At 42.7% G+C, this 27806-nt stretch overlaps 1 protein-coding gene across 8 annotated transcripts in view; it reads right to left on the bottom strand.

The window, feature by feature from the left end:
* The window catches only part of rasgrf2b (Ras protein-specific guanine nucleotide-releasing factor 2b), a 48449-nt gene extending 21224 nt beyond the window's left edge, over positions 1-27225 (bottom strand). For 4 of the 8 annotated variants that reach the window (XM_081715039.1, XM_027006201.3, XM_081715040.1 and 1 more), the window contains exons 1-11: positions 26513-27223; positions 8076-8182; positions 6954-7101; positions 4469-4558; positions 4062-4315; positions 3692-3771; positions 2995-3188; positions 2744-2853; positions 2495-2613; positions 1779-1939; positions 17-83 (exon numbers count right to left, since the gene is read on the bottom strand). In XM_081715039.1, the coding sequence (XP_081571165.1) occupies positions 17-83; positions 1779-1939; positions 2495-2613; positions 2744-2853; positions 2995-3188; positions 3692-3771; positions 4062-4315; positions 4469-4558; positions 6954-7101; positions 8076-8182; positions 26513-26788 (1606 nt within the window). In that variant the 5' untranslated portion in view covers positions 26789-27223. Of the gene's footprint in view, positions 1-16; positions 84-1778; positions 1940-2494; positions 2614-2743; positions 2854-2994; positions 3189-3691; positions 3772-4061; positions 4316-4468; positions 4559-6953; positions 7102-8075; positions 8183-12587; positions 18547-26512 lie in introns of all 8 variants that reach the window. The other 4 variants (XM_081715045.1, XM_081715044.1, XM_081715041.1 and 1 more) reach the window with 3 other exon arrangements.
* Between the last annotated feature and the right edge of the window lie 581 nt (positions 27226-27806).

Below are 27806 nucleotides of genomic sequence, written 5' to 3'. Positions count from 1 at the left end.
TGAGAGGAAAACTTACAGTCTTCATCACTGGTATCAGGTTCTTCGATGAGAGTGCACTCAATCAGAGACAAGACGCCACCTTGCTGCAAGGGTTAGAGGGTTAAATGATATAGGTACCACTGGCATTATTGTGTAGGCTTAAATGAAAAATGAATGGAAGCATATCATTAAAAATAAGAAGCAAGAGTGATAATTGTATGGTGGTACTTGTATCACTAACAGCATATGAGATTAAAGGCTCATTATGCTTTTAATATTCAGGATTCTCAAGAGAAGAATGGGGAGGTGTTTGTGTTTATGAATGCATAAATTGTTCATGTTCATTATGTCTCTATACTTGCCCTCTATGAATGAAAAAAAGTCACAGAAAAAAAATGAGGATTCTCAGTCTATGAGTATGCATTGAATGACACTTGAAAAATAAGTGATTGGTGGTATGTCAATAAGTGAGGTAGAATAAGTGAGGCAGAATAAGTGAGGTAGTGAGGTAGAATTAGATTTTTCAAAGTAACGCAGCATCTGCTGCATCATTTTACTGCATCATGAGTGCACTGGCAAAATATGTAATTCATATGTAGAAATTCCAGTTTGTTATATATGTCTGCTCTCAGGGTTAATAATTGCTAGGAACACCCAGACAAAGCACATCTGCCAGTAGTGGCATTATGACGTGAGCCTGAATTTAAGGCTAGGTGCAGATGTTCACTAACAGACAGATGGAGAGAGTGGGTGGATTTAACTGCAGAAGGATCACAGATCAAGCTGGAAGAGGATGCAGTCTTATCGTACATGATTAATATCACTGACTTAATCAGCACTGTCGATCATGCAGTCACGCTTTAGGATGACATATCAAAAGCTCATTTCAGTTTAATAGGCCTTGGCTTCCTTTCCCTTCTGTCCAGGTACTGAAAACAGAGGCAAAATGTTTGTGTGAGTGTAAATGCGTGCGGGGGCATATATTTAGATCTTTAAAGAGACCAAATGATTACTTTGTGGGGAAATTTGGATGATGTTTTGTTTCCATCTTGTTTACTAATGTTAAGGTTGGGGTTTGGAGTAGGCATTATTTAGTCACGGTAATACACAAGTCTAGGGTTAGTGTGTTAGTGTGTGTGTGTGTGTGTGTGTGTGTGTGCGTGTGTGTGTTCGTGTGTGTCTGTGTGCGTGTGTATGTGTGTGCGTGTGTGTGTGTGTGTGCGTGTGTGTGTGTGTGTGTGTGCATGTGTGTGTGTGTGTGTGTGCGTGTGTGTGTTCGTGTGTGCGTGTGTGCGTGTGTGTGTTCGTGTGTGTGTGTGTGCATGTGTGTGCGTGTGTGTGTGTGTGTGTGCATGTGTGTGTGTGTGTGTGTGTGCGTGTGTGCGTGTGTGTGTTCGTGTGTGTGTGTGTGCGTGTGTGTTCGTGTGTGTGTGTGTGCATGTGTGTGCGTGTGTATGTGTGTGTGCGTGTGTATGTGTGTGCGTGTGTGAGTGTATGTGTGTGAGTGTGTGTGCGTGTGTGTGTGTGTGCATGTGTGCGTGTGTGCGTGCGTGTGTAAGTGTGTGCGCGTGTGTGTGTGCGCGTGTGTGTGCGTGTGTGCGTGTGCGTGTGTGCGTGTGTGCGTGTATGTGTGTGCGTGTGTGTGTGCGTGTGTGTGTGTGTGTGTGTGTGTGCGTGTGCGCGTGTGTGTGCGTGTGTGCGTGCGCGTGTGTGTGTGTGTGTGTGTGTGTGTGTGTGTGCGTGTGTGTGTGCATGCGTGTGTGTGTGTGTGTGTGTGTGGGCGAGAGACAAAAACTCACTTTGAGCAGATGCAGCTTGCCACCAGAGCTGCGGGTGCAGATGAGGAAGTGCTTGGTGAAGAGGAAGCACTGTCTCTCTCCTTCCTTCTTCAGGGAGAGAGAACCTAGACGCACCTTACTGAGCTTTCCCCTCTCCACCGAGGGCAGCTGGATCAAAGAGCCTGAGAGAGAGAGAAAGAGAGAGGGAGAGAAGGGGAGAGAAACACAGTGAGAAAGAGAGGAAGAGGGAAAAAGATATACAGAGAGGGGAGACAGAGAGAGAATTGTGGAATTAAATAATGGTAAGTAAATAGATGCAAATTATACGATGGTAAAAGAGCAGATGGGAGATACAAAATACACACAGATAGTAAATAAACAAAAAAAGGTGCACTTATGTGTTCTCCTTAATCCAAAGCTCAGAACCACACAGTCTAATACACATAGAGTGAAGGAAAATATGAGATGCTGACAGTAGTCAGTCACTTATTCTTTCTCTACACATTCCAACCACACACTCCTAATACTACACCATAATGTATTATGGATTATCACCCTACACTTTCAAACATTGTATCCAGCTTCAAGACAGTGCTGTTCAGCTCCCAAAAGAATGTTCTTTTCAGTTCCCCAGAGGGATCAGATCTAAGCTTTCCATGGAGCTCCAGGGCCAGGCTTGCCCTGTTGCAGGTACTGCTCAGGGGAACATGGGGTCCTGCATGGTGGGCGGAGCTCACCTTGCCTCACAAATGTCTGGCTGGTGTCGAGGAGCATGTCGCAGCCTTCTACGATCATGCGTTCAATGGCCAAGTTCTTACGGATGTTCTCTGTGTCGCTCACTTCATCATGCATCACCCTGGTCACAAACAGAAAAGTTCGAAACTGGCCGTCGATGTTCACGCTCAGTAACGGCTAGGTTAGCCATCCAAGTTAAAAAAAACTGATGGGGTGAAGAAAGTTCTACCAGAATTCAGGTCAGACATTACCTGGAGAGTTCCTCCAGCTTAGATTTGGCAAATTCTAGGCTCTTCCGCTCCACGTGCTCATGTGGTGTGTGGGCCAACAGTTCATGAAGAGTTATAATATATCGTGGGATCTGTCAAAAAGAATTATGATATATAATTATGAGCTGTCGTAATTACGCTTGGAGATGTATATGAACCCATGTGCATGTGAATAATGATGTACAATCTTCTGCATTCTGCAGTGAGAGGTAGATGAGGCGTTTCATTCACACCTGGAACATGGGATATGTGAGGAACGTCTCCAGCATCCTGCCTTCGCAGGCTGCATTGGACTCATACTGCTTTAGCAGCTTGTCGAAGTCCCGGTTCTGCTTGCAGTTAGCCAGAACCTGCAGGCTGTACTGGTGGTTCCGTACAAACTCCTGGTAGATGTTCAGCATGGGCAGGAGGATGTCGAAGAGATCAGCTAATGGGAGACAGGGCAGCACCGGCTTATGTCACATGAATATTCATCAAGTTAAGAGGACAGGTTTATCTAGTTCAAAATCCTTGCTGATATTTATGGTTGACTTTCAATTGCTAACAGTAGTTATCCAGATCGGCCCAAGGAGCAAAACTGAAAAGGAACTGGCCCCAGTACTGAAGCCAAGGTTGAACATTATAGGCTGCTTTTTTGTTGTCAGGTCTACAGAATGCTTATCTGGGCTTATAGGCCTGGAATGATGAATGGTGTTTTGTGAGGGTTCCATTGTTGGAGGTGAGTGTGTGCCTGCACACGGCAAGATAGCAGGAAGTCAGACGTCACTGAGTGTGTTGCACTAAGATGCCGTGCGTCAACGCAAACTGCTCCGTCCTTGATGTCTTGTCTAACAGCCTGTGGTGCACATCTCTGTCTGTGACGTGCACCGAACAGTTCCCATGTGCAGTAATGAGGCTTTTGAATGGAGACACTGAATGGTAGCGGCATACCTAAAACCAGTGTGGGCCAATTTGCGATCCTTGCCTTTAAGCCTTGGTGGAATATCTCATGTAAGAACATGATGGTTTCGCTGAAAAAAAAGGAGATAAGTGAGTCTTGTACAGAAGAGAGAAAGCTTCATATCTGTCTTTTTCTTCACCTTTTTTCAATGTTTTAGATTTTTCCATAGAAATTATAAGCTAATACTTCACCCAGGGATTTGACAGCTTTGAGTAGGAAAAACAACTGAAGTACAGTATCACATCTCTGCTTTCTGACACTGTAATTTTCTCCACACTGACAGCTTCACATGCACAAGAAACATGAGTGCACACACACACACACACACACACACACACGCACACACACACGCACACACACCTGTTCAGGAAGATACTGCTGACACCATCATGGCTGATGGGGGGCTTCTTGGAGCTGGCAGCCATGCGGAGTGGCCTGAGGAAGCAGTTGACCAGGATGGAGAGCTGGTGGACATACTCGGTCTCGGCCTCCACCATGTTGAAGACGATCTGGTTCCTCTTCCTCATGCTCTCTGCGTGGGGTGAGCAGATGTAGTCCTGGACAATGATTTTCCACTTCCTCCGGCACAGCCAGCCACGCATAAAACTCTGGACCTGCGAGCACCGACGTCATGGTGAGCACACATCGAGTACCATGCCACTTACAGCTCAAACACCTGACCACAGTCATGGCCGTAAAATTCCATCTCAGGTCAAGGGATTCTTGATATTAGTCAGTATTTCAACTTCAGTATACATGTGGCATACCTTTTTAATTTTCTTGATATCTGGATCATCTTCTTCCTGGTTCACTTGGTAAGGACGCATTCTCTCCTTGGTTTTATTCAAGGCCACGATCTTCAGGAATATTCATACAAACAGGTTATATGATTAACTGTGAAAAGTCATAAACAAGCTTTCTGCCATAGCTTAGTTGTATCTCTTCATATCTTCTCCACCGAAAAAAAAAAAACATACTGTCAGACATTATGGTTTAACCCATGGCTGGAAATCCAAACAATGAAATTGCTTCACAGTGAAATACATGAAAGCCAGATTCAACCTGCATGTGATTTGTACCGATACTCAGCCAATCAGGAACGGCAGTGAGATAAAGCAGTTGGATAGCACCATGGGTCACAACAAACATTTGTCTTGATGAATTTTCAGGCTTTCAGACATGTGGGTCATTTGAAGCTGTTTGGGTGCTTACCTGTACCTCTGTGTACCTCTGTACACACAGTCTCCCCTGTCTATTCAACAGCATGCCTCAGCAAGCCCCACCCACCACGTAATATGTAAGCAAATTACAGCTCAGTTGTCCATCAGGTCAGTGTCAATGAGCATATTTCATGCACGTTAGCCACATTTCGATGGGGGTTTGGAAATTGCTTAAATGTATGCACAAAATTAGCAGCCAGTGCACAATCTGCACTCTAAAAAGACTATCCTTATCTCCACCATTCACAAGGCAAGAGCTTACATGCTGCTTCAATGCATATACCTCAGTATGTGCTTTGCTACATTTTTTTCCTGAATACCAATGGGTGTTTTCACAATTTAAAGAAACAGTTACTGCCTACAGGCTTTCAAATACTCATGACTGCACCAAAGCTTATAGCATTTTTTCACACTTTCAGAATTTATTTATAATGAAATAGTTCCTGATTCCAATTTTATGCTGGATATACATTTCTGGGAGACCAGTGCAGCCTGCTTAAAGCAAATATGCAATTATGAAAAACAACGATGCGCTACCCATATATTATGGGGTAAAACAACATAATAAAAAGAAATATCACAGACACCATTACAGTTTGACCTTTACCTGGTATGTACTGAAAACATCTTGATATTTTGCATCTGTTTTGTAATCTGAGTCAAAACGCCCAAGTCTTATTCACTTGTTATATGGATGAAGGTTTACCAGCAAAACTAATGAAAGTGATACTTAAAGCTTAAATGCTATTCAGCACTGCATTCTCATGATATTTTTTCATCATGGCAGAAGTTTGCGATTGCACTGTTTGTAAGTGGGATGGCCCAGTGACATACTGCATAATTCAGCAAACTGCAATTTGAAAGTATCTCCATACAGCCTATCAGTTGAAATGATCAAAGCTTTATATTGCTCTTGGCAAAATTGAGACTGATAAGCTGGCTCATAGTTAACAAAACCTACGTACCAGTAAGTGTTGCCCAAATAAATGTAACTGCTCTATACAAATGAAAGTATACATATTAGCATACATATAAATACTGGTAGCTCTGCTTCTATACAATAAAAAAATCTCGAAGCCTGTTGGAATTTTGTAAAATCCTGTCGGACTGGTGACTGACTGCTGACTGACGCAATCAAACAAAAGGACTGCGAGGCCCCCGCTCTGCTTTGTAGAGACGTGCCAGTAAACTGGGCGCTGGGCGGGTTGATGGCAGACTGGCATACACATTTGGACACTCTTTCGATAGCACAGTGAAAATGTGCTGAAGCAAGAAATATGCACACACAGCGGGAAACTCTCCTTGTTTGGCACTGTAGTCCAACCTGCACCAAGTGCTGATATACTGAACCCCTCTAAATGATGCAGTAGGTTCTTACTGAAACAGCATGGCTTCACTCCATCAGATGTTCCTCGTGGAGCTACACAATGACACTTCCTCAGAAGTGAGCAATAACATGACGCTGCGATGCCAATAATGGGAATTTTCTGTCCCCATGGTGACAAGAGCCAACCAATGGGATGGATAATTCCCTAGTAATGTGTAATTGGAGTGGGAGAAGTGTACCACCAAGAGATGACCTATCACAGCATATCTCACCACAACTCAGCAAAGCAGCATGGACTTTTCAGTGAAATACTGTTAAAATGAGTTAAAATGCAATTAAGCATAACATTTTATGCAAATAAAAATACTAAAAACAGTCAGAAGCAGTGCTACATTTGCTTGCTGTATCTATATGAAATATTGAGGCAGGCTAAGGAATTCCCTAAATAAGTTGTAAAAATGGTTGCACATGTAAATATATGTGACTGGATCATGACCAAAACCCCAATCCAGGAGACTCTTTTACTCTCTTACAATTTAGCCTAGAGTTCAGTGAATGAGTCCAACTGAAGTGAATAACGAATCAGATCTGCTGTCCCAAAACATGAAAGCCCCCCTTTCACAAGAAGAAAAGTACAGCAGAGAACCAACAGCACAAACACAGCATGGCCTGGAGTGGCACCGTGGACGAATAGCTGACGTCTACCTCAGCTTTGAGTCTCTCGATCTCCGTGTCCTGGTCCTCAAGCTGTGTGCGCAGCTGATTGGCTGCCACCTTCTCCGTCTCCACAATCTGCACCAGGTGGATGTACTTCTGCATGAGCACCTCCCGCTCGATGATGATGTCAGAGTAACTGGGTCGGGCAGAGAAGAAAACGCCAGGCACATATTTCATTACGTTAATGTGTATTAAAGCACAGCTGCTAAAGTCTGACTTGATTAAAGCATTCATCAGTGGATGAATCGCTACTAAAAACGAGGAGCCTCAGAGGAACTCGTTCAAAGAATCACTATAGACTGCCGAGTGTTCAGTGCACATATAGTGCATTCAGGGCTCAAATGTGACATCTTCAATAAGGTTTACTTCACATCACTGGGTATTTCAGCACATGCACTCTAACCAAATTACATCCAGCAAACTGCATCATAACCCATGGTATTTCTAATTATGTAAACGGTATAATAGTAAAAATTCCAAAAGTTGTACTTCAAAAATGAAATAGCATGCCAGATTTGCATATTAAAACTTTTTATCTCTCTCTCTGGCAGAGCTGAGGCCTGGGTCCTGTGATGAGCGAATACAGGAGTTATTCCCGTTCCCCAGTCTGTTAATCCATCTCATTCCAGCAGATACAGCCACTGATGCAATCCAAACCTAAACGCTATGGCCCCACTTGTAAATAAAGAGCCTTTCTGGCAGTCGACTGCTAAATAGTGAGTGCTTCAGATCTGAGATGGCGTGTGCGTGTGGTTTGTGGACCTCGTCACTGTATCTCTACCCCCACCCCTTAGCTGACTTTCACGTCTTTTTGTAAAAAATCATTGTGGCAAATATAAAACCCTTATGTGAACCTCAGTTTCCCATGGGGGACACTGGTAACCGTGTTCTGCGGCAGTTCATTGGTTTTGAGGTAGCGCTTTCTCAAGAGTCCCGTTTGGAAAGCAGCAACAGTGCTGTTGAGCTTGGCTGTCAGGCTTTTCTACTTTCTTCATTGATATGCCCCATTACACAGCACGCTTCGCTACACCGACCCACTCCATCCTGATAAACAAGACTTGTCCTACAAACCCGAGCCTGAGGCACTACCTGTGTGCGCACATGGCTTACCTGGCCTGCTGGATAAGCTCCACCCACTCATCACACTCCACCTCCTCCTCTGTGCGCAGCTCCAGTGGCTTCTGCCCGTCATGGCCGAACACGATGAGGAAATAGTGCTGTGGAACGGACAGAGGGTACGAGTGAGGCACAGGCGAGCGTACACGGTACTGCTAGAGTTCACACTTGAAGCTGTGTGCTTCTGTGCACTTCTGTGTGTTTCTCTGTGTTCCTCTGTGCTTCTGTGTGTTTCTCTGTGCTTCTCTGTGCTTCTGTGTGTATAAAACAAATCACAGCCCTGGAGATGAAGGTACTTATCCTAGGAGAAGTGGCCAATCAGTTACATTAACTGTAACTGATTGTGATTACAAAATCCAGGAATGGAAACTGGATTTGACATCTGGCCTCTTCTTAAAGGGATGTTTTACCAAAAAGGCTTTTAACAATAAATAAAAGTTAGTGGGAGATGGTGAGCATTATGAAAATTAGATCAGGATGTCTGATTCATGATGCCAGTGTTAAATTATTACCAATCACAACAGCATTTGCGGGTGCTTTAAGGCTCATTGACCATGACCTATCAGGGTCCAGGATATCACAAAAGCACAAAAGCAACTTACATGTAAACATGTCAAAAAAGGACAGCCCAGCTTAATTTATAAATCTTAATTACAACATTTGCCTTATGCACATGCTGATAAAGGTTTTGCCCTCGGAAGATCCAATAAAACTTTCAGGGGGTTTTTAAGAGTGTATGTGCAGTACACATTTATTTCATTAATCTCACTGAAACCCTACTGAAGTGGACAGCCAGGTTAAAAGTGAAAAACGGAAGAAATATGATCAAAACATGACACCAGTGGGTTAGGGGCCCTGGCCGTTGCCATCTGCAAGGCAAATAAATACACTCAGTCACCGCACAGCAGCTGTGAGAAACAACTCAGTCAATGTCACTCAGGCCTATGAGGAAAGAGGTGGTGGGTTGAGGGAAATTAGGGCCACCTTTTAACAGGTTCCAGGCATCAGACCCTACAGAACATTCAGTTCAGCGAAGCAGAACATCCAGGACATATTTCATTCAAATAAGTACACATTATACCCATAATCCTCAAATACCAGCGATGTATGGAAACAACAGAGAAGCGAAGATGGCATTCCAGAGGCTGGGAAAGTAACAGAGAAACAACTCAAGATTCAGACCAAGTTCCAACTTGTAGGCTCTATCTGAGATGCTACATTTCAATAACCATTCTAATTAAATTGTTTCTTTAGTCTTACGGAAATTCCCAGTCTTCTTCCTGCTAAGGGGTTGCCCAGAGCTTTGACACATGCAGCAAATTTCTCCACACACTGACAGGTGGGATGTGTCCCAAGTGTCTGGAGGTAATGAGTTCTGGTTCCGTGAATGATTAAACTGTCAGCACAGCACTACTCCTGTAGCAATCTCCTCTGGTTCTTATTACAACTCAGATCTGCCAAACCTTTTGTACCATTCTCAAAAAAACACAATTTCAAGGCAGCAAAAACATAAAACAAAGATCCAGAAGCTGCCTCCAGAAAGGTCCAGAGCAGGGGGAGCACTTGCATAGGTGCTTTCTAGTGTTTGTACTCTGAACTGAAATATACACTGCTCAGGGCAAGCAGGTCCAGCGTAGCCTTCTTATGTGATGCCAGGTTACACATGCTTTTGTGTGGGATTACATATCAATGTTATGCAACTACACATCGAAACGCTGGCATCAGAGGCCAGTTGCAACACCAGAACCAGACGTCCTAGCAGTCAGAAGAAGCTTGGACATGTCGGTGTATAAATAGGGTAGTAGCACAGTAATTAAAAGTAGCAAGTATAGACAGGATCCTTGATGAAGGCTGATGGTATAAAAAAAAAACCATCTCTGCATCCTGTATCTGTTCAGCACTACGACCATGTAAGGCAAATAAGGCAGCAGAATACAAGCATGCAGGCATTCAAAAGGGCTCTTCGTATCTACCTTGTTTACAGGTGTGTGTGTGTGTGTGTGTGTGTGTGTGTGTGTGTGTGTGTGTGTGTGTGTGTGTGTGTGTGTACCAATCTATTTGCATAGACCCTTGCCTCTCTGCACTTGAAATCAAGTTGAAGGGTTTACTGTTGTACAGAATAGAAATGCATAAGAGATCTTACATAACCCTCACTAGGTCTATTCAGAATCTCTCCGGCTGGAAGCCTCTGGGCCTCTCTTCTCATACTCCCTCTACTCTTCTCCTCTCTCTATCTCCCCTACTCCCTTCTTCTCTACCCCCCTCCTCCCTCTACTCTTCTCCTCTCTCTATCTCCCCTACTCCCTTCTTCTCTACCCCCCTCCTCCCTCTACTCTTCTCCTCTCTCCATCTCCCCTTCTCCCTTCTTCTCTACCCCCCTCCTCCTCCCTCTACTCTTCTCCTCTCTCCATCTCCCCTACTCCCTTCTTCTCTACCCCCCTCCTCCCTCTACTCTTCTCCTCTCTCCATCTCCCCTTCTCCCTTCTTCTCTACCCCCCTCCTCCTCCCTCTACTCTTCTCCTCTCTCCATCTCCCCTACTCCCTTCTTCTCTACCCCCCTCCTCCATCTACTCTTCTCCTCTCTCTATCTCCCCTACTCCCTTCTTCTCTACCCCCCTCCTCCCTCTACTCTTCTCCTCTCTCCATCTCCCCTTCTCCCTTCTTCTCTACCCCCCTCCTCCTCCCTCTACTCTTCTCCTCTCTCCATCTCCCTTACTCCCTTCTTCTCTAGCCCCCTCCTCCCTCTACTCTTCTCCTCTCTCTATCTCCCCTACTCCCTTCTTCTCTACCCCCCTCCTCCCTCTACTCTTCTCCTCTCTCTATCTCCCCTACTCCCTTCTTCTCTACCCCCCTCCTCCCTCTACTCTTCTCCTCTCTCTATCTCCCCTACTCCCTTCTTCTCTACCCCCCTCCTCCCTCTACTCTTCTCCTCTCTCCATCTCCCCTACTCCCTTCTTCTCTACCCCCCTCCTCCCTCTACTCTTCTCCTCTCTCCATCTCCCCTTCTCCCTTCTTCTCTACCCCCCTCCTCCTCCCTCTACTCTTCTCCTCTCTCCATCTCCCCTACTCCCTTCTTCTCTACCCCCCTCCTCCATCTACTCTTCTCCTCTCTCTATCTCCCCTACTCCCTTCTTCTCTACCCCCCTCCTCCCTCTACTCTTCTCCTCTCTCCATCTCCCCTTCTCCCTTCTTCTCTACCCCCCTCCTCCTCCCTCTACTCTTCTCCTCTCTCCATCTCCCTTACTCCCTTCTTCTCTAGCCCCCTCCTCCCTCTACTCTTCTCCTCTCTCTATCTCCCCTACTCCCTTCTTCTCTACCCCCCTCCTCCCTCTACTCTTCTCCTCTCTCTATCTCCCCTACTCCCTTCTTCTCTACCCCCCTCCTCCCTCTACTCTTCTCCTCTCTCTATCTCCCCTACTCCCTTCTTCTCTACCCCCCTCCTCCCTCTACTCTTCTCCTCTCTCCATCTCCCCTACTCCCTTCTTCTCTACCCCCCTCCTCCCTCTACTCTTCTCCTCTCTCCATCTCCCCTTCTCCCTTCTTCTCTACCCCCCTCCTCCTCCCTCTACTCTTCTCCTCTCTCCATCTCCCCTACTCCCTTCTTCTCTACCCCCCTCCTCCCTCTACTCTTCTCCTCTCTCCATCTCCCCTTCTCCCTTCTTCTCTACCCCCCTCCTCCTCCCTCTACTCTTCTCCTCTCTCTATCTCCCCTACTCCCTTCTTCTCTACCCCCCTCCTCCCTCTACTCTTCTCCTCTCTCCATCTCCCCTTCTCCCTTCTTCTCTACCCCCCTCCTCCTCCCTCTACTCTTCTCCTCTCTCCATCTCCCCTACTCCCTTCTTCTCTACCCCCCTCCTCCCTCTACTCTTCTCCTCTCTCCATCTCCCCTTCTCCCTTCTTCTCTACCCCCCTCCTCCTCCCTCTACTCTTCTCCTCTCTCCATCTCCCCTACTCCCTTCTTCTCTACCCTCCTCCTCCCTCTACTCTTCTCCTCTCTCCATCTCCCCTTCTCCCTTCTTCTCTAGCCCCCTCCTCCCTCTACTCTTCTCCTCTCTCTATCTCCCCTACTCCCTTCTTCTCTACCCCCCTCCTCCATCTACTCTTCTCCTCTCTCTATCTCCCCTACTCCCTTCTTCTCTACCCCCCTCCTCCTCCCTCTTCTCCTCTCTGCTCCTCTCCTCTCTCTACTTCTCTCCTTTACTACTCTCTGTATTCCTCTTCTCTGAATCAGGGCTCTGCAGTCCAGTGCTCAGACACAGTTGCCAACCCACTCCCCAGCTGTGCTTGCCCCCCAAAAAAGAAAAGCAATACTGTGCTTTGAAATGTTCCTAGGACCCAACAGCCCTCCATGGTTAATGGCAGTGTCATTTTTTAAAGTTTATGTTAAGCATCACAACAATGTGAACAGATTTTTGAACAGCAGAGCCCATTAACGCTTTTGGGTGAACTATACACTGTAGTTTTATACAATACAAATTATTACAGAACTGGAATACAGTCACTCACACAGACCTTCAGCTAAAAGGCCTTGGCTCCATGCTGCAGATAAACAGCCATCATTAGGCTGCTTTTTATACATATGATTACTTCCTTGTTGCAGCTTCCTTAGCAACGGGATGCTTTCAACGCCTGAGATGACGTGTTGGCCCTGTAGAGTGCTCTACAGCCATGCTCAAGCGCAGCAGCAAGTTTCACTGTCAAAACAAAAGACATCTGCAGCTGATTTTTTCTGTAGATAGACAAGAAACAATTGAACAACGCAAAACAACATTTTGTTGATGCGCCAATATTCAATATAGTTAGAAGCCATATTTTATTTTGAAGAACAACATGTTTCTGTAACATTACATCTCACAACAGCCACATTTGCCTCTGCCTGTCTACACATACCACTATGGTGTAATGCATTTAAATGTGCCCATGCATGAGAATACTAATTTAAGATATAAAATACTGATTTGATAAGCTTCACAAATATGATTTTATCAGGTTTCCCAACATGACAAAAGTTTTAAACTTTATTAAGATTAACTATGACCATGTAAAAAAGATAAGTGCATTAACTCCAAGTAGGTTCTAGATATGGTCCTAGAAGAATCCTTGCAGTAACAAGATATGCTAATTGGCGCAACGTTTCAGTAAACTGTTCAGTTTGTTAATGAGACAAAACTACTGTTCAGTTAACTACCACTGATTACAAAATCCAGGAGCAGAACCACTGCTGGAGATGATGCAGGTGTGAGAATAGTGATGTAAACAAGACATCATTAATTTACTTGTCTCTTTCTTTGTTTAGCAACCTAATGTGCATGTGACACCCCCACATCCCACAAAACTACAACATTACAGCAGCAACACAGAACCCACAAAGAAACTACAGTCAAACATCTAACTAAAACATCTAACTCCCAAAGAAATATCAATGCCTACTGGCAGATTGCACTGACTCCAGTCGTGATTAAGTGTTTTGAAAGGCTAGTCCAGACCACATCCAGATCATCATACTGGATTCCGTAAACCTTCTCCAATTTGCTTTCTGTCAGAACAGGTACACAGAGGATGCTGTGATCCCTGCAATCCACACACCCCTCTCACATTTGGAGACCAAGGACAGTTATGTGAGAATGCTTGGCATTTAACAAAGTCATAGCATCTAAATTAACCAAGACGCTCCACACACATGGCCTGTTGACTACCCTCTGAAATCCGGTGCTGAACTTTCTATCTCAGTCTGTCGGAATCGGCCACTATACATCCAGCACATGAACCATAAACACAGGAACTCCCCAGGGCTGTGTGCTGAGTACCATGCCCTACACATTGTTCACAACTGAGGTGCTTCCCAGATCAACAAAAGTATCATAAAATTTGCTGATGATACCATTCATGGACTGATCACTGAAGGTGATGAGGCAACAAATAGAAGGGAGGTGGTGTTATGGTGCCAGGAAATCAATCTTTCCTTAAATACCAGCAAGAGTAAGGAAATGATTGTTGACCAATGATTGAGGACAGCACAACATACATATACCAGTAAATACAGGCTGAGGTGGAAAGAGAGAACACCTTCAAATCATCAACATTCTCATCAGCAAGCATCTCAACTGGTCACACAATGCATCTTGTCTGATACAGCAAGACTTGTACATCTTGAGAAGACTGAAGAAGTTTGGCATGCCAGCTAAAAGTCTTAGCAACAGATGACCCATTGAGAGTATCCTCACCAGTGGCATTAAAGCCTGGTTTGGGAACTGCTGCACACAGAACTGTAAAAGCTCTACAGAGAGTGGAGAAGACAACCAGAACGATCACAGGAGCTGTCTTCACGTCACTAGAGGACATTTACCACAGTAGACTTAGCGTACCATCAGTAGCGCACACATCACCGTTAAGGACCCAAATCACACTCCACATGGTCTCTTCACACTTCTACGAACAGGAATATGGTTCGGGAGCGTGAAATCAAGAACCACTAGACCAAGGAACAGCTTTAGTGCACAGGCCATCAGACTTGTGAATGACCAACACTGACACAAGAACTCTGTTTGTCCAACTGTGCGATGCACTCCAATTCACACGCACACATGGACACACTCATACATACATGCAAGCTTTTTTGCTGTTGAATACCAGACTGCATTTGCACACTATGCACATGACTTTTTAATGCAGATTTTTGCACAAGAACATTTAAAACTTTTACTGCTCTTAGACAACTACTACGTTTTAATGAGCACTTTACATTTAACAATCTACTTTTCAGCATCTTTTGTTGCACAGCCTTTTACATTATTCTTTTCTTAGACAGAATGGAAGGAATCCAGAATAAGAATTTCATTGTTCAGAGTAAATGACGCAGCACATGATGGGCACATGACAATAAAACTCTTGAATCTAACAAAACCAAAATTGAATTTGATCTCCTAAACACTTCTTAAGCCCTTCCACACACATCTTGTGTCCCTGACAGAAGCCCCTCCCCCAGCCAGCCAGGGGCCTGGGTTCCCTTTTTACCCTGGTAGTAATGGCCCAAGTGACTAACTTCCAAACCTCTTTCTCCACATACACCATTCAATTATGAAATGATGTAGACTTTTATTCAAACCAGCATGTCACGTGGCACAGAAATATTCAAAGAGCTTCTATTCATAGTCAACGGCAAAACGGGATGCATGTGCACACATTATATGCATGCGGGCACGGGTACATGCGCGCACGCACACACACACACACACACACACAGACACACACACACACACACACACACCTCTTTTATATCTTCCACTGACCTAAGCTGGACAGGAAGACAGTGAAGCATGCTGTAATTACAGTGCCTCAGGGTTTCATTCATCAGTGATAGAAAGGAGCCAGGTTATTACCAGGCCTTAACACCAGGTTAATGCCCCACCTTATCACCAGGTTAACAGCCAGCCTTAACGCCAGGTTGATGTCTGGCCTTAACGCTAAGTTAATGCCAGGCCTTAAAGCCAGGTTAACGCCTGGCCTTAACACCAAGCCTTAACACCAGATTAACCTCCAGCCTTAACACCTGCTTATCCATGGTCCCCATGCCTATCCAAGGGTCTGCTCACGCTTTTGTGTGTCCAGGCAAGGGGTAGGGAACTGCCAAGTTCACAGAAGGACGGAGAGAGAGACAGCGATGGAGAGTGACTGGGTGAAAGATTGAGAGAGAGAGTGCGTGCACACAAGAGAGAGAGACAGCAAGGGAGAGTGAATGAGTGAGCGAGTGAAAGATTAAGAGAGAGAGAGAGAGAGAGAGAGAGAGAGAGAGAGCATGTGCACAAGACAGAGAGAGAGAAACAGAGCAACCCTTGCGTAACATTCCTTAACAAATGTCGAACGTATTTTTAAACTCTGTCACTTCACCAGCATAACCCATTTCCATGGCAACATGGTCTTGAGAGCGTAGGCTGCATTTAATAACGCATTTTTACTCCACATCTTTATTCATTTAGCTCCTTGTCATTATTAATTTCGGTTCCTTTGCTTTATGTATCCTTTTCACTGAACACTGATAAAGAGGGGCACTTACATAAGGCAAAACGACCGATTTTCAAAGTCTGAAGGATCTGCATTAATTTCACATCCACTTCATTCTCCATTTAGCAATGCCAAAATGCAAACATTTATTTGGTCATGATGGACCTCAGTGTGGAGGGAGGGTCTATGTTAGTCCAGAGGTCAACTGTCAAAAGTAACACAAAGCATGCTGTAGCTGCTGTGTGTTTTCAGAATATTATCAAATCCATGTTTGTGAAAAGCATCAGAACTACAATATGATCTCCATTTTCGTTGCACTGGATCATATGAAAAGAAGCTCAGCTCCCAGCAAAGGAGGACTTTGGAGGTCGACTGCTGCAGAACTGAATGGGTTGATGCCAGTGTATAAGTATGAAAGACCACAACAAATGAGTCTCATCTGGCTACCCATGGGAAGCAGATGGAACCATTTTTGTCTCAACCACTTTTCCTCTTTTGCATAGCTTTATGCACGCAAACTGCGTTATGTGGAATGCGCAAGAGGAAGCATCGCTCCACTCGCTAATCAGCAAGAGCGTGTGGCCCCTAGCCTCAATTTCTAGGGAATCATTTGTACAACCAACCTGGAACCAGACATTCCATTTTAGTAGAAGGAAGATCATATTTCAGATAGTAAGGTCAGTCGTATACTGAATCAAATAAAAAAACCACAGAGGCACGGTCAAGTGCTAGCAGTCAAGTCAGTTAGTTCCACTCTCAATAGCTCTTTCAACTATAGAATAAAAAAGCAAGATCCAGAAGAACACGTGGCTGCGAGTGAGGATATTATGGCCATTGCCTGAAGCATAGCTCCTGACAAGAGATGTTTTTTTTTGTTTTTCTGATCTCAGACCAGTTTCTAACCTACCACCTATTTCTGAACCAGTTTCACTATGAGAAAGAAACATATGCAAAACATAATCTTGTCATTAAGACAAAATGAAAATTAGGCCAACCTATTCGACACAATCGCAACTGCAATCTGCAAATATTCTAATGACAACATTCAGGCTATATTCCTTCATACATATCGCCCACAAAAGTGAATAAATATGAGATCATCTGCTTCGGGTGAACAGACGTGAGTCTTCATGGTGGGTGCTTAGAAAGCTAGCACAAAAGTAATAGCAGCTCTGAGAATAGCCTCATACTATCAATAATTAAAAGCAGATGATGTTCCATCATAGCAGCTGCCTCAAGACATCTGCATGGAAATGGGTTGAACCAACAGGTTTGTTTTCCCTCATATAGACGACTCATCCATTTATCTTTGGCTGCCATCTCAAAAAATAGTAATAGTAACTAATGCTCAAAGTTGCAAAGCTCTTTTAGCATTAGCATAAGTTATCATCACTCTGACAGCAGAAGGTGAGCCGCTGTTGCATTGTAATGGTGGGGAGGATCCTCACCAGTTGGCTCTGGCCAGCGGTGAGCTGAGGATGTCATAAATAACCATCCAGGTTAGGCTCAACCATGGTGAGGTTAATAATATGTAGTCTGGTGGCTATGCAGGGTTGATACTAAGAATAGCTGCAATGGGGCCATGTCTGGGTATTGCAGAGGATCAATATTAGAGGACGGTTATCTGGGATTATACAGAAGGCCCCGGTATGCACAGCATCCTGGGAGACTGCTTAGCTTTGTATCGCACTGAGGTGGTTCTTTGGCTAGCACTATTCAACAGCTGCCAGTAACATGCACTCCGGGGGCTTTGGAGGAATAGAGACACAAGGTATACCCACGTTCTGACTGCATCAAAGCCAGCTGTGTTCCTCCTGAGACAGAGCGCTACTCAGTTTTGCATTCTTTGCATTCTTTTCTCTGATATAAAGCATGCTCTAACTCCAGAAATGTCTTATTTTTTGACACTCAGTCTATAGTGAGCCTAGGATCTGGCCATGGTTTTAGTGAGTCTGGGGTCCTTCATGTACAAGAGGAGACCAGAAATAAATCTTGGCCCTAGGGACTTATTTTCCCTGGTTTTAAAGTGCTAAGATCACTGGTCATATAGAGTAAAGTACTTTCTGTGCCTGCTGTAAAACTAACTACAAACAGGGTGCAACTGGAAAAAGAGTTGCTGTTTTTGTTTTGTTTTTTTATCACATGCACCATACTGAGTTAAAAAAAAACAACAATTAAAACCAGTCTCGTGCATTTCAGGCTTTGAGCAGATGGCTCCCTGCTAGCCCTGCGGTTTTGCACAGCCAAAAACAAAACACCCACCCTATTTTCATTGTTATGCTTTATATCTAAAATTATTATCTGCTATTTGGTCAGTAACACATTCATTTAAAAAATAATAAAACAGGAAATCCTGTCCAGTTGAAAAGGTCAGGTGATTGCTGTTCATTTTCTTAATGTTCCTTGATCTGAAGGAGGCATCTGGTTTTATGGGGGAGGTCCTCATCTGCTTTTTTCAACCAAACTGGAAAAATAAAAAAATATAGGACCAATTCATTACTGAAGGAACATAAGTGCTACTATTTTAGCATTTACAGGAAAAATGTTCTTTATAGTAACATAATGCATTTGCTTCATTTACTGTGTCAATTCGTTTTATATTTTATCAATATGTAGCATTTTCTAACTTTTTCCATGCAACCTCATTTCAACAAGATTAGACTGAATTTTGATTTAAAATGTTGAAATTTGATTAATGTGGACTTTTCAACCAAATATCAATGAGTTCACAATTACAGTGGGGTCTAGATTTATTGGGACTCTTCATAAGAATAAGAAAGGCTGAATTAAGAACAGGAAGATGAAAGACTTGTTTATTAGCATGATAGAGTGAAAATATACTCTCTCTATTAGTAAGACCACACTAATACTGAGCAGGACATCCATCTAGCTCTCTGAACAGCCTTCAAAACAATTCTTGATGGCATGGATTTCATAGGGTATCAAAAACAGCTTTGGTTCATGTTGGCATGACTGCATCAAGTCATTTCTGCAGATGTGTGAGCTCATGTTGTGAATTTCTCATTCTATCACATCCCAAAGGCGCCTTATAGGATTCAGATCTGGTGACTGGGGAGGCCACTGAAGTACTCTGAACTCATCATTATGGTCTTGGAAACGGTTTGATATGACTTTGGCTTAGTGACATCGCACATTATCATGCTGGATGTAGCCATTATAAGATGGGTAAACTGTGGCCATAAAGGGATGCACATGGTCGGAAACAATACTCAAATAGTCTGGTGCATTCAAATGATGCTTGAAGGGTGCCCAATGTGTGATAGGAACAAACTGGAAAGACTACTGGGCCCTGGGTTTCATCAGACCAATCAACATTTTTACAATCTTCAGCCGACCAGCCTGTGCCCACTGAATTCTCAGATTCCTGTTCTTGTCTAACAGGAATGGAACCAGATGCGGTCTTCTGCTATTGTAGCCCATCCACCTCAAATGTTGACATGCACGTTCTGAGAGACTCTGTGGCTCAACAAGGTTGTAGCAAGTGGTTATTTGGGTTATAGTACCCATCCTGCCAGCTCAAAACCAGTCAGCTCATTCTCCTCTGACCTTTCTCATGAACAAGGCATCTCAGCCTTGAGACCTGGCATTCACTGGATGTTTGTTTTGTTTTTGTTTTGGTTTTTTTGTTGTTGTTATCTGTGTAAAATCTAGAGACTGTTGCACATGAAAATCCCAAGAGATCTGCAGATCAGCAGATTCTGAAATATTTAAACAACTCCATCTGGCACCAATAACCATACCGTGCTCAGAGTAACCCAGATGACATTTATTTCCATTCTGAGAAATGAAAATTAACTGAAGCTGTTGACCTGTGTCTGTATATCACTTTGTATTTCATTCTGCACTTCTGCCACCTGATTGGTGAATTGGATAATTACATGAATGAGAAAGACTACATGTGATTCTAAAATGTGAATGGTGAGTTAGAGTGGCAGTGTATGTATATATTACTCACACACAATGTGTGTGTGTGTGTGTGTGTGTGTGTGTGTGTGTGTATGTATATATATATATATATATATATATATATATATATATATACCAGTGTATTTTTAAACAACTGAGAAAAAGTTAAATCCTCATAATAACATTTATTTCCATATGTTCAAAAAAAAAAATAGCAGCATCTTCATTTTCATTTACAAACTCCAATATTTAAAGTATAAACTGAAAGTTGTTTGCAGAACAAATAGCTGTTTTTAGATTTTCTGTTGATAACTGAACTAATATTTAGTTGTATGACCTTTATTTCTGATAACTGCTTTATATCTGTGTGGCATGGAGTCAACTAACATCTGACACTCCTGCGGACAGCACTGAGGAATAAGCAGCTTCCTTGGGGCAGGAGAAAGAGAAGGTAGATTTAACTTAAATTTGGTGCGGCGGTATTGGTGTCACGGTATGAAGAATGTTCTTATCATCCAAAGAAAGCAGAGAGAAACTGGTTTGATCAAAAAAATCTGACTTGATCAAAAGCCAAGAAGGAAAACCAAAGCTTAGACCTGCGCACAAAGTTTGTCAGTTTGTAAAGATTTTACCTCATAAACATAAAATCGACTGTGAAAAGTGTGTGGAAACAGTCCTTTTAGACAATTTTGAAAAAGCCAATAATGATAGTCATGTCAAAGATGCGAGGCCATCATCAAAGCCACAGGAGGACCTACTTACTACTGATAAACACATTGGGATTTTTTGCATGCATATTTGTCTTCACTTTTGGCATGTATGTGTATGTATACAGAAGTAGTAAAATTGCAGTAGTATACAAGATTTCCAAACAAACTGAGTTTTTTGGACAGAGGCCCTTCATCAGTCGTGCAAGCACAAGGTTTGGATATACACTGAAAATGTTTCAATCTGCATTCGGTACTCCATACACTATCCCTGTACCTAGAAAATAACACTGAAGTTTTTCTGTAATGCTGGGTTAGACAGAACATATATAGATGGATTCAAGTTTATTGCTCCATGCAAAATCTTTCTAATCCTTGGTCCTCACTTGCAGACTATCACCTATAGCAACACACAGATGTTCAGCATGCATTAGGTCAAGGGTCTAGTGGCACCTCCGCAAAAGCCATTTTATTTCTGGGGAAATGAGCCGTTTGTGTATGGACATGGAGGTATGCTTTAAAACATTATGCTGCTAGAAGATCCAACCACAATCAAGACCTAGTCTTCATGCAGAATTAGAAGTCCCTCCAGGGCAGGTTTTGACATAAATTATCCCGGTATTTGAAGGGGTCCGTTATGCCATGTATTGTAAAAAGATTTCCAGGGCCTTTGGAAGAAAAACGGCCCCACGTCTCAAGTCTACCATTATGCTTCTCTGTAAGCATTAGGATTCTGCCTGACCATATGTGCCAACTCACCTCTGATGTTTGTGGCTAAAAACCTCTCACCAGAGGATGTGGGTCCAATAGACTTCTTGGGATTTTTAGAAAACTCCAGGTGTTTGTCATTGTTTGTCATTTGATGACAGTGAAGACATTGTTGGTACTAAGTACGAGTTAATTATAGTTTGGAGGCTAAGATGCCACCAAGTCTTGGCATTGTCCATTTGTAGCCCATGAAGTATATCTCAGGTCTTAAATCCCCACTCTTGAAGGGCAAAATACTCCCCTGTGCTCTTCCAGGATGTTCATAAAAGCTCCAGTGGTCCAGTGTGAAACTATTTTTTGCCCGATTTATCTTAACGTACCTGTACACCACCTCATATTTATAACCAGAGAAACAGACACAGATGACATCATATCTTATTGAATGGTAATATATGTCAGTTAGATTTTGTTACACATTTCTAGAAGGAAAATGTATTTTATACATTTACATAAAGGTGGCAAACCTTTTGGGGGCTTCATTTAAGGACACCATTAATTCTGGAAGGTTTAAAGTATATATGAGATGACTATGAATTTCTCATGAAATGCAGCTTGGGTTTCCCAAAAGGCATCAATTTTTTTTTGTTGTCTTATGTTGACTTCACATTTACAGCCCAGGCAGACCCAAATCGTGTTTAATAAGAGGGTTTAGAGCACCTTCTCACACCATTCTCTAAAAAAACAAACTGAACATATTCAGGTGTTCTGCAGTATATGATGCTTGCTTTTAGTGTTTTTTGTTTTGTTTTACAACACCTAGAGTGACTGGTAAATATATGTATTCCCCCTGTTTCAAAGTTACTTGTGCTGTATAAGTGCGCGAGGTGTAACAGAGTAAATCTAATGCCACTAGGGTCTAGGCATTTATTTTGTCCGCTTAGAACTGTTCCTACTGCACCATTGCTACACTTGTATTACATACCTCTGCTGTACACCTCTGCTGTACACCTGTGCTATACAAATCTGCTATACACCTCTGCTATACACCTGTATTCTCCTTTACATAATGTAGATATAGGTTTCGCCTAACTTTTGGAACAAAATGCCACAGAAGACACAATGCTGCATAGAAAGAACCAAAATATCTTGATTAATATGTTGTAATCCAATGTAGATTGGCTCACAGAGCAGCCTTGCATGTTCCCATCATGTCAGTGGGTACGACTTAGTGATTTCTTGTTACCCTGTTTCGCACTGCATAGTCTGAGTTATCAAACACAGCTGGAGCACTGAGAATGCGATAACATGTCAGACGATTCGTCATAAATGGGGTGTCAAGATCTCAGGGCTCTATTCTCAGACATTAAACCTCAGAATAACTGGTGCTGGTGCATAGACATTTTCATGTAATGGAAAAGAAATAACACCCCTGTCGAACTAGAAATCAAAGAACCACGTTTGATATCAAAGACCCAAAGCCAGTTTCAGCTATGAACACAGTGAAACGAACAAGACCCAAATAATCAAGTGTCTGGATTAAACCAAACATATTACATAGCCAGTAAGGCAACCAGTGACATAAACATTTCTAACTGAAGCTCGTGGTACAAATCATAATATATGAGATTTAGCTCTTAAGAATCAAATCACATTCACAAGAAAAAGGGAAGGAGAGGCAAATTAAGAATCAACCTTAAGAGCTCTTATTAACTGACTGTTGGTTTACACTATCGTATACTGGGCCTCAGTGTGGGAGATGGTTAAGCACACTCATCTGTATTCATATTATATACATAATATTACCTGACCATCCCTCATTGCATCTGTCTCTGCCTGACTCAAGTTATTATCTGTGCTCCTTACAAATGATGATGCATTCGGCCCTTTCAAACACACAGAATATTATCTAATTTATGAAAATGATTCCTTGTCAGAAAACCTAGTCACATAAGTTACTATACAAAGCCTGTTGTGTGTTAACACATCTACAGGGATTGTGGAAGAAAAGAACGAACTGCTTATGTAGTACACAATGGTGAATCTGCATAAATGATCAGACAGAGCAGTTGAAAGGGCTGAAGTGTACTTGTCATACAAAAATGCAGAACATGAACGTTATACTCCTGGTACTTCCTCTGAAGGTCTGTGAATAATGATGTGGGTTTAATTAAAAAGGACAGCAAGGAGTACATGTATTCAACTTACTGTTGTGTGGGTTAAACACCTGTAAAAGGCAGTAGGTCTACTTTATTGGGGGGACATCATATAATTATTTTTCACCCATTGCTTATATACCAGTGCTTTTATCCAATTTCACTGGCCAGTAATTAGGTAATGTAAATGTATTTTATGGTTAAGTACTTTAGAAATTCAGTACTTTTCTTTTCCTCTTAAGGTCATTTTATAGTGGGATGTCTCCATGTTTGAAAAGTATCAGGAAGTCTCTTTAGCACTTCAGCAACCTCAGCAACTTCCCAGTACACTTTTTCACCATTACACTGTAGTAACTTTTCCTATCTGAAATGTGCCGCTGCCACTTTTCAAAACCACTTCACTTCTCATTTCAGAAAGCCAGGCAATTCTGAAGAAACCCAAACTCAAACCCAAAAGATAACAAGTGATTGTTACACATCACTTTCAGCAGACGCCATTATTTTCCTGATACCAACTTCAGTTTCATAATTGCTACTAAACTGTCTTATGTCACTGAGTCTGTTTAGATATCATTAATATTTTCTAAAATCCAATAAAACAAAAGGTAATATCAGAGGTCCTAAACGTACGCTAACTGTTCTCTTGTTTTCGCAGTTTTAATGCTACCACCTTAAACTAATATCAGCAAGCACATATTAAGCATCTTTCGTTAAGTGCACTGTGCAAAACCCTCTTAAACAGAAGTGTAACTGGAGCGCCACAGTAATTCTTTGATTGTAGTTTTGCAACTCTGTCATCGCAGAACCACCCAATGGGAGCACTACCACTGAGCTGTGATTGCTGGCCACCTCTTGCACTATTTATTTATTTTTTTATCCGTTTCCCCTGCGCATTCTCCTCAGGAGATGCAGCACCCCAGAATAACAATGTGTGCTCTCTGTGGCTTGTCTAGATTTATTTCTGCATGGACACGCATACACATATGCTGTGTGGGCGTCCGTGGGTGTGCGATTAAGAGGATGGATTCTTCCTCCCAGCGACTGCATTCATGCCGCAGAGATAGGTCAAGCCTGGCCACAAAAGGTACCCTGCATCAGACGAACATATTGTCCTACTGAGGCAGGTATATGTACACTTTTCCATTAATTCTCAATGACACTGGATATTAGTTTACTGGGGAGATTCCTAAAAATCAGTTGCTTGATCCATAACTCCTTTGAAAGATTAGTGCATTCAAACAAATATACTGTTGCTCAACCATACATCGTTACTAAATCCAATGTGAACTCCACAACTGGACAAACATTTCAGTGTCTCAGCTGAAAACTTATGAAGAGAAGAAGCCAGAGAGTCCCAAAAAAGGCTCTTGTATATTTTATGTTACATGCATTGCCAGAGCAAGTTACTTTGCTTACAAGCAATATCTGAAAAGGATCAAATGCTAAGGCAACAATTTGAGGCAAATCAGTATCACCTCTGCAACATTTTGCTTCTGGTCAAGTGCAGGTGCACCACATTTTGTGCAAGATTAAAGCTAGTGGGAGTACCTCATCCTGTTCAAAACCGCAGAGTAATTTGGAACTAATGACTCTTACACAGTTTAGGAGGATCACTGGCGCTGACTGAGAATGTTCAGATCTATGGCATATTGCAGCTACTTGTCAAAGGAGGCAAATTACACAGACCAAATTACACACACCTGTGATAACCATTTATATCCCTTTAGCTGGTTGAAACTTGATACTAGGCAGTGGAACAATTAGTAGCAGCTCTGTTAAGGCTCACCATGAAGTCATTGTGCACACTGACATTTCATAAAGGATGTAGTCATGTTGTCAATGACAGTGATATGTTAAAAGGGTTGATGTGAGTATAATTTCCATATGCTAATTATCTTAAACCATATCTTATTATACTGCATAATCTACATGAGAATCTTCTACATAAAGTGAGTGTTACGTATATCGTTCACATTATGGACAGAAACAAAGAACATAACCCATATTTATCTTCTGTCGATAAATTTGCATTAAATGATTAATCAAGCTGCAATAGGGTCAAATGTTAAACGTGCAGAACTGTTAGTTCTCCTACCAGAAAAACACTGACATCTCTCCACAGTAAATTAAATCAACTTCAATAGTAGCATGCAACAGAAAAGTAACGGGCAATTGCCATGGCACTTCAGTATCATTTATGAATCACATCAAAGCTCTGTGTGTAAACATAAATGTTCTGTATTTATGTCGTTAAAGTTTCACGTCATGTCTGATAGGCCTACATCTTTGCTAAATGACCCATTAGACACAGTTATCAAGTATAGCTACACCTATCGTATGAAAAAGACGCGAAACCTAATCTAAATACAAGGATCCAAAACCACAGATCATTTAAATAATTTAAATGCGCATAGAACAGAATAATTTTTCATATTTCTCTTATCATAATCTTGACAAAGGGAGAGAAACATGTATAATAATGACTGTAACTGTAGACCCGTTGGAAGGCGCGATGCAACAGGCAGAGCATCATGACGCATCCCAGCCGAACCCGAATTCAGTGTCGAACTCTGCTGATTCATATGCAGATAAAATGAGTGTTATTTTTGTTCTGATTGTAAACGAATCGATTACGAATGACAACTACTTTAAAACGTTTGAAAAGAGGGACAAACAAAAGTTTATGACAATAGTTATACTTTAGTGAGGAACTCTCATCAGACAGCTTTAACGAATCATGCATTTCATGATATATCCGATTAAAAAAAAGTCGTCTATGTCCGCCGTGGAATATGAAATTACTGAGCTTTTCTATAAATAAAATAAGTAAACATGATGATAAACACAGATTATACAACCATCTTACAGTTGCTCTTCCACTGAAAACTTTTGGCTGCACAAGTATATGATGCGAAGGCCAGTTTGTTTCGCTCACCAGTTTGTCAAGTGTCTCTTTGCCAACGGTGGACACCTTAGGCGCTGGAACTCTTTCGCATGTGCATCCCTCCAGCAGATAGATGCCCGATGGTCGCGCACTCTGCTCGGTGTCGAAGTAGAACAAGACGTTTTGATATAGCGCGAAGTACTTCTCGTGCCATTTACTGTTTTCCGTCGTCTTCTTGTTGAGATGGCCTCGCTTGGTGCCCTCTTTGCGCGCGACCACGGAGAGATACAGAGCGTGTCCCTCATTATATCGAACACTTTTCTGCATTTTCCGTCTCGGTATCCTTCAGCCTTACCTGTGAGGTAAGCACCATACCCGTGAGATGCTTCGGACTGTCCTCCTAGTCAGTTTGGGTGGGGGTGGGGGTGGGGGTGGGGGGGGGGGGGGGGAATAAGCACCGCTGAAAAACACGGAGAAGTTGCGGCGCTCAAGTGAACCGTTCCGTGCCACTCATATCCGACAAGAGTTCATAAGCAACTTATCCGAAAGAGTTTACACTCCGGTCCATTTTGGCTTGGACAGCACTTAAGTGAACACACGATGAAACAGCTCAAAACAGCACGCGTCTCTTTTGCAGCACAGCTTTAACGCACACCGTAAAACAGAATCACAGTCGAGATTATCTGTAATCGGATTTGACAGCGATTTAAAGGGACGGGCTCCGTTTCGCCGTGCAGCGCACTTTCACACGCACAGCATCTTCACGAATACGATGCGTAATCCACAAAATACGAGATGAGCAGGCGGAGCGAAGCAGTCGCTCACACCAGGACATCGGCCATTAGGATAAGGCATTCCGCGGGGCAGAACTCAGCAATTCCGTTTAAACCGTGTATATGTTCTACTCATCGATTTAGATATAACAATTCTGTATCTATATTGATTTGCTTCGCAGCAGATCCATGTTAAATCCATACTATTATATAGTGAACAATTTTTAAAACTCCCTTAAATAAGAACCATCGCAGAAACTTCACCAAAGACCAGCGTCCCTTTGGCTAATATGTTATTTTGTTAATGTTACTGATAGAAAGTGAAAAGGCACATTGTTGGATTTAAAGAACAATAAGGTCGCACTACGTGGCAAAGCCCAAACTGCAGAAAGCTCTTAGCAAGTGGGGTTCATATCAGGAACATCCATTCTACACCAAGTATGGAAATTCTATCAAAATATGTATATATGTATAAATTTAATCTGGTATATTTTATTACACCTGTCTGTAACCAGAAAAGGACGGCTGTCACGTGACCAAAAAGCGTTATAAACGATAACCTCCGCGTGCTC

The sequence above is a fragment of the Electrophorus electricus genome, chromosome 5 (genome assembly GCF_041902795.1).
Source record: "Electrophorus electricus isolate QZ-2024a chromosome 5, ASM4190279v1, whole genome shotgun sequence".
In the NCBI taxonomy this organism is placed as follows: domain Eukaryota; kingdom Metazoa; phylum Chordata; class Actinopteri; order Gymnotiformes; family Gymnotidae; genus Electrophorus; species Electrophorus electricus.
The sequence above is the reverse complement of the archived record's forward strand: the minus strand, read 5'-3'. Positions and strand labels throughout refer to the sequence as shown.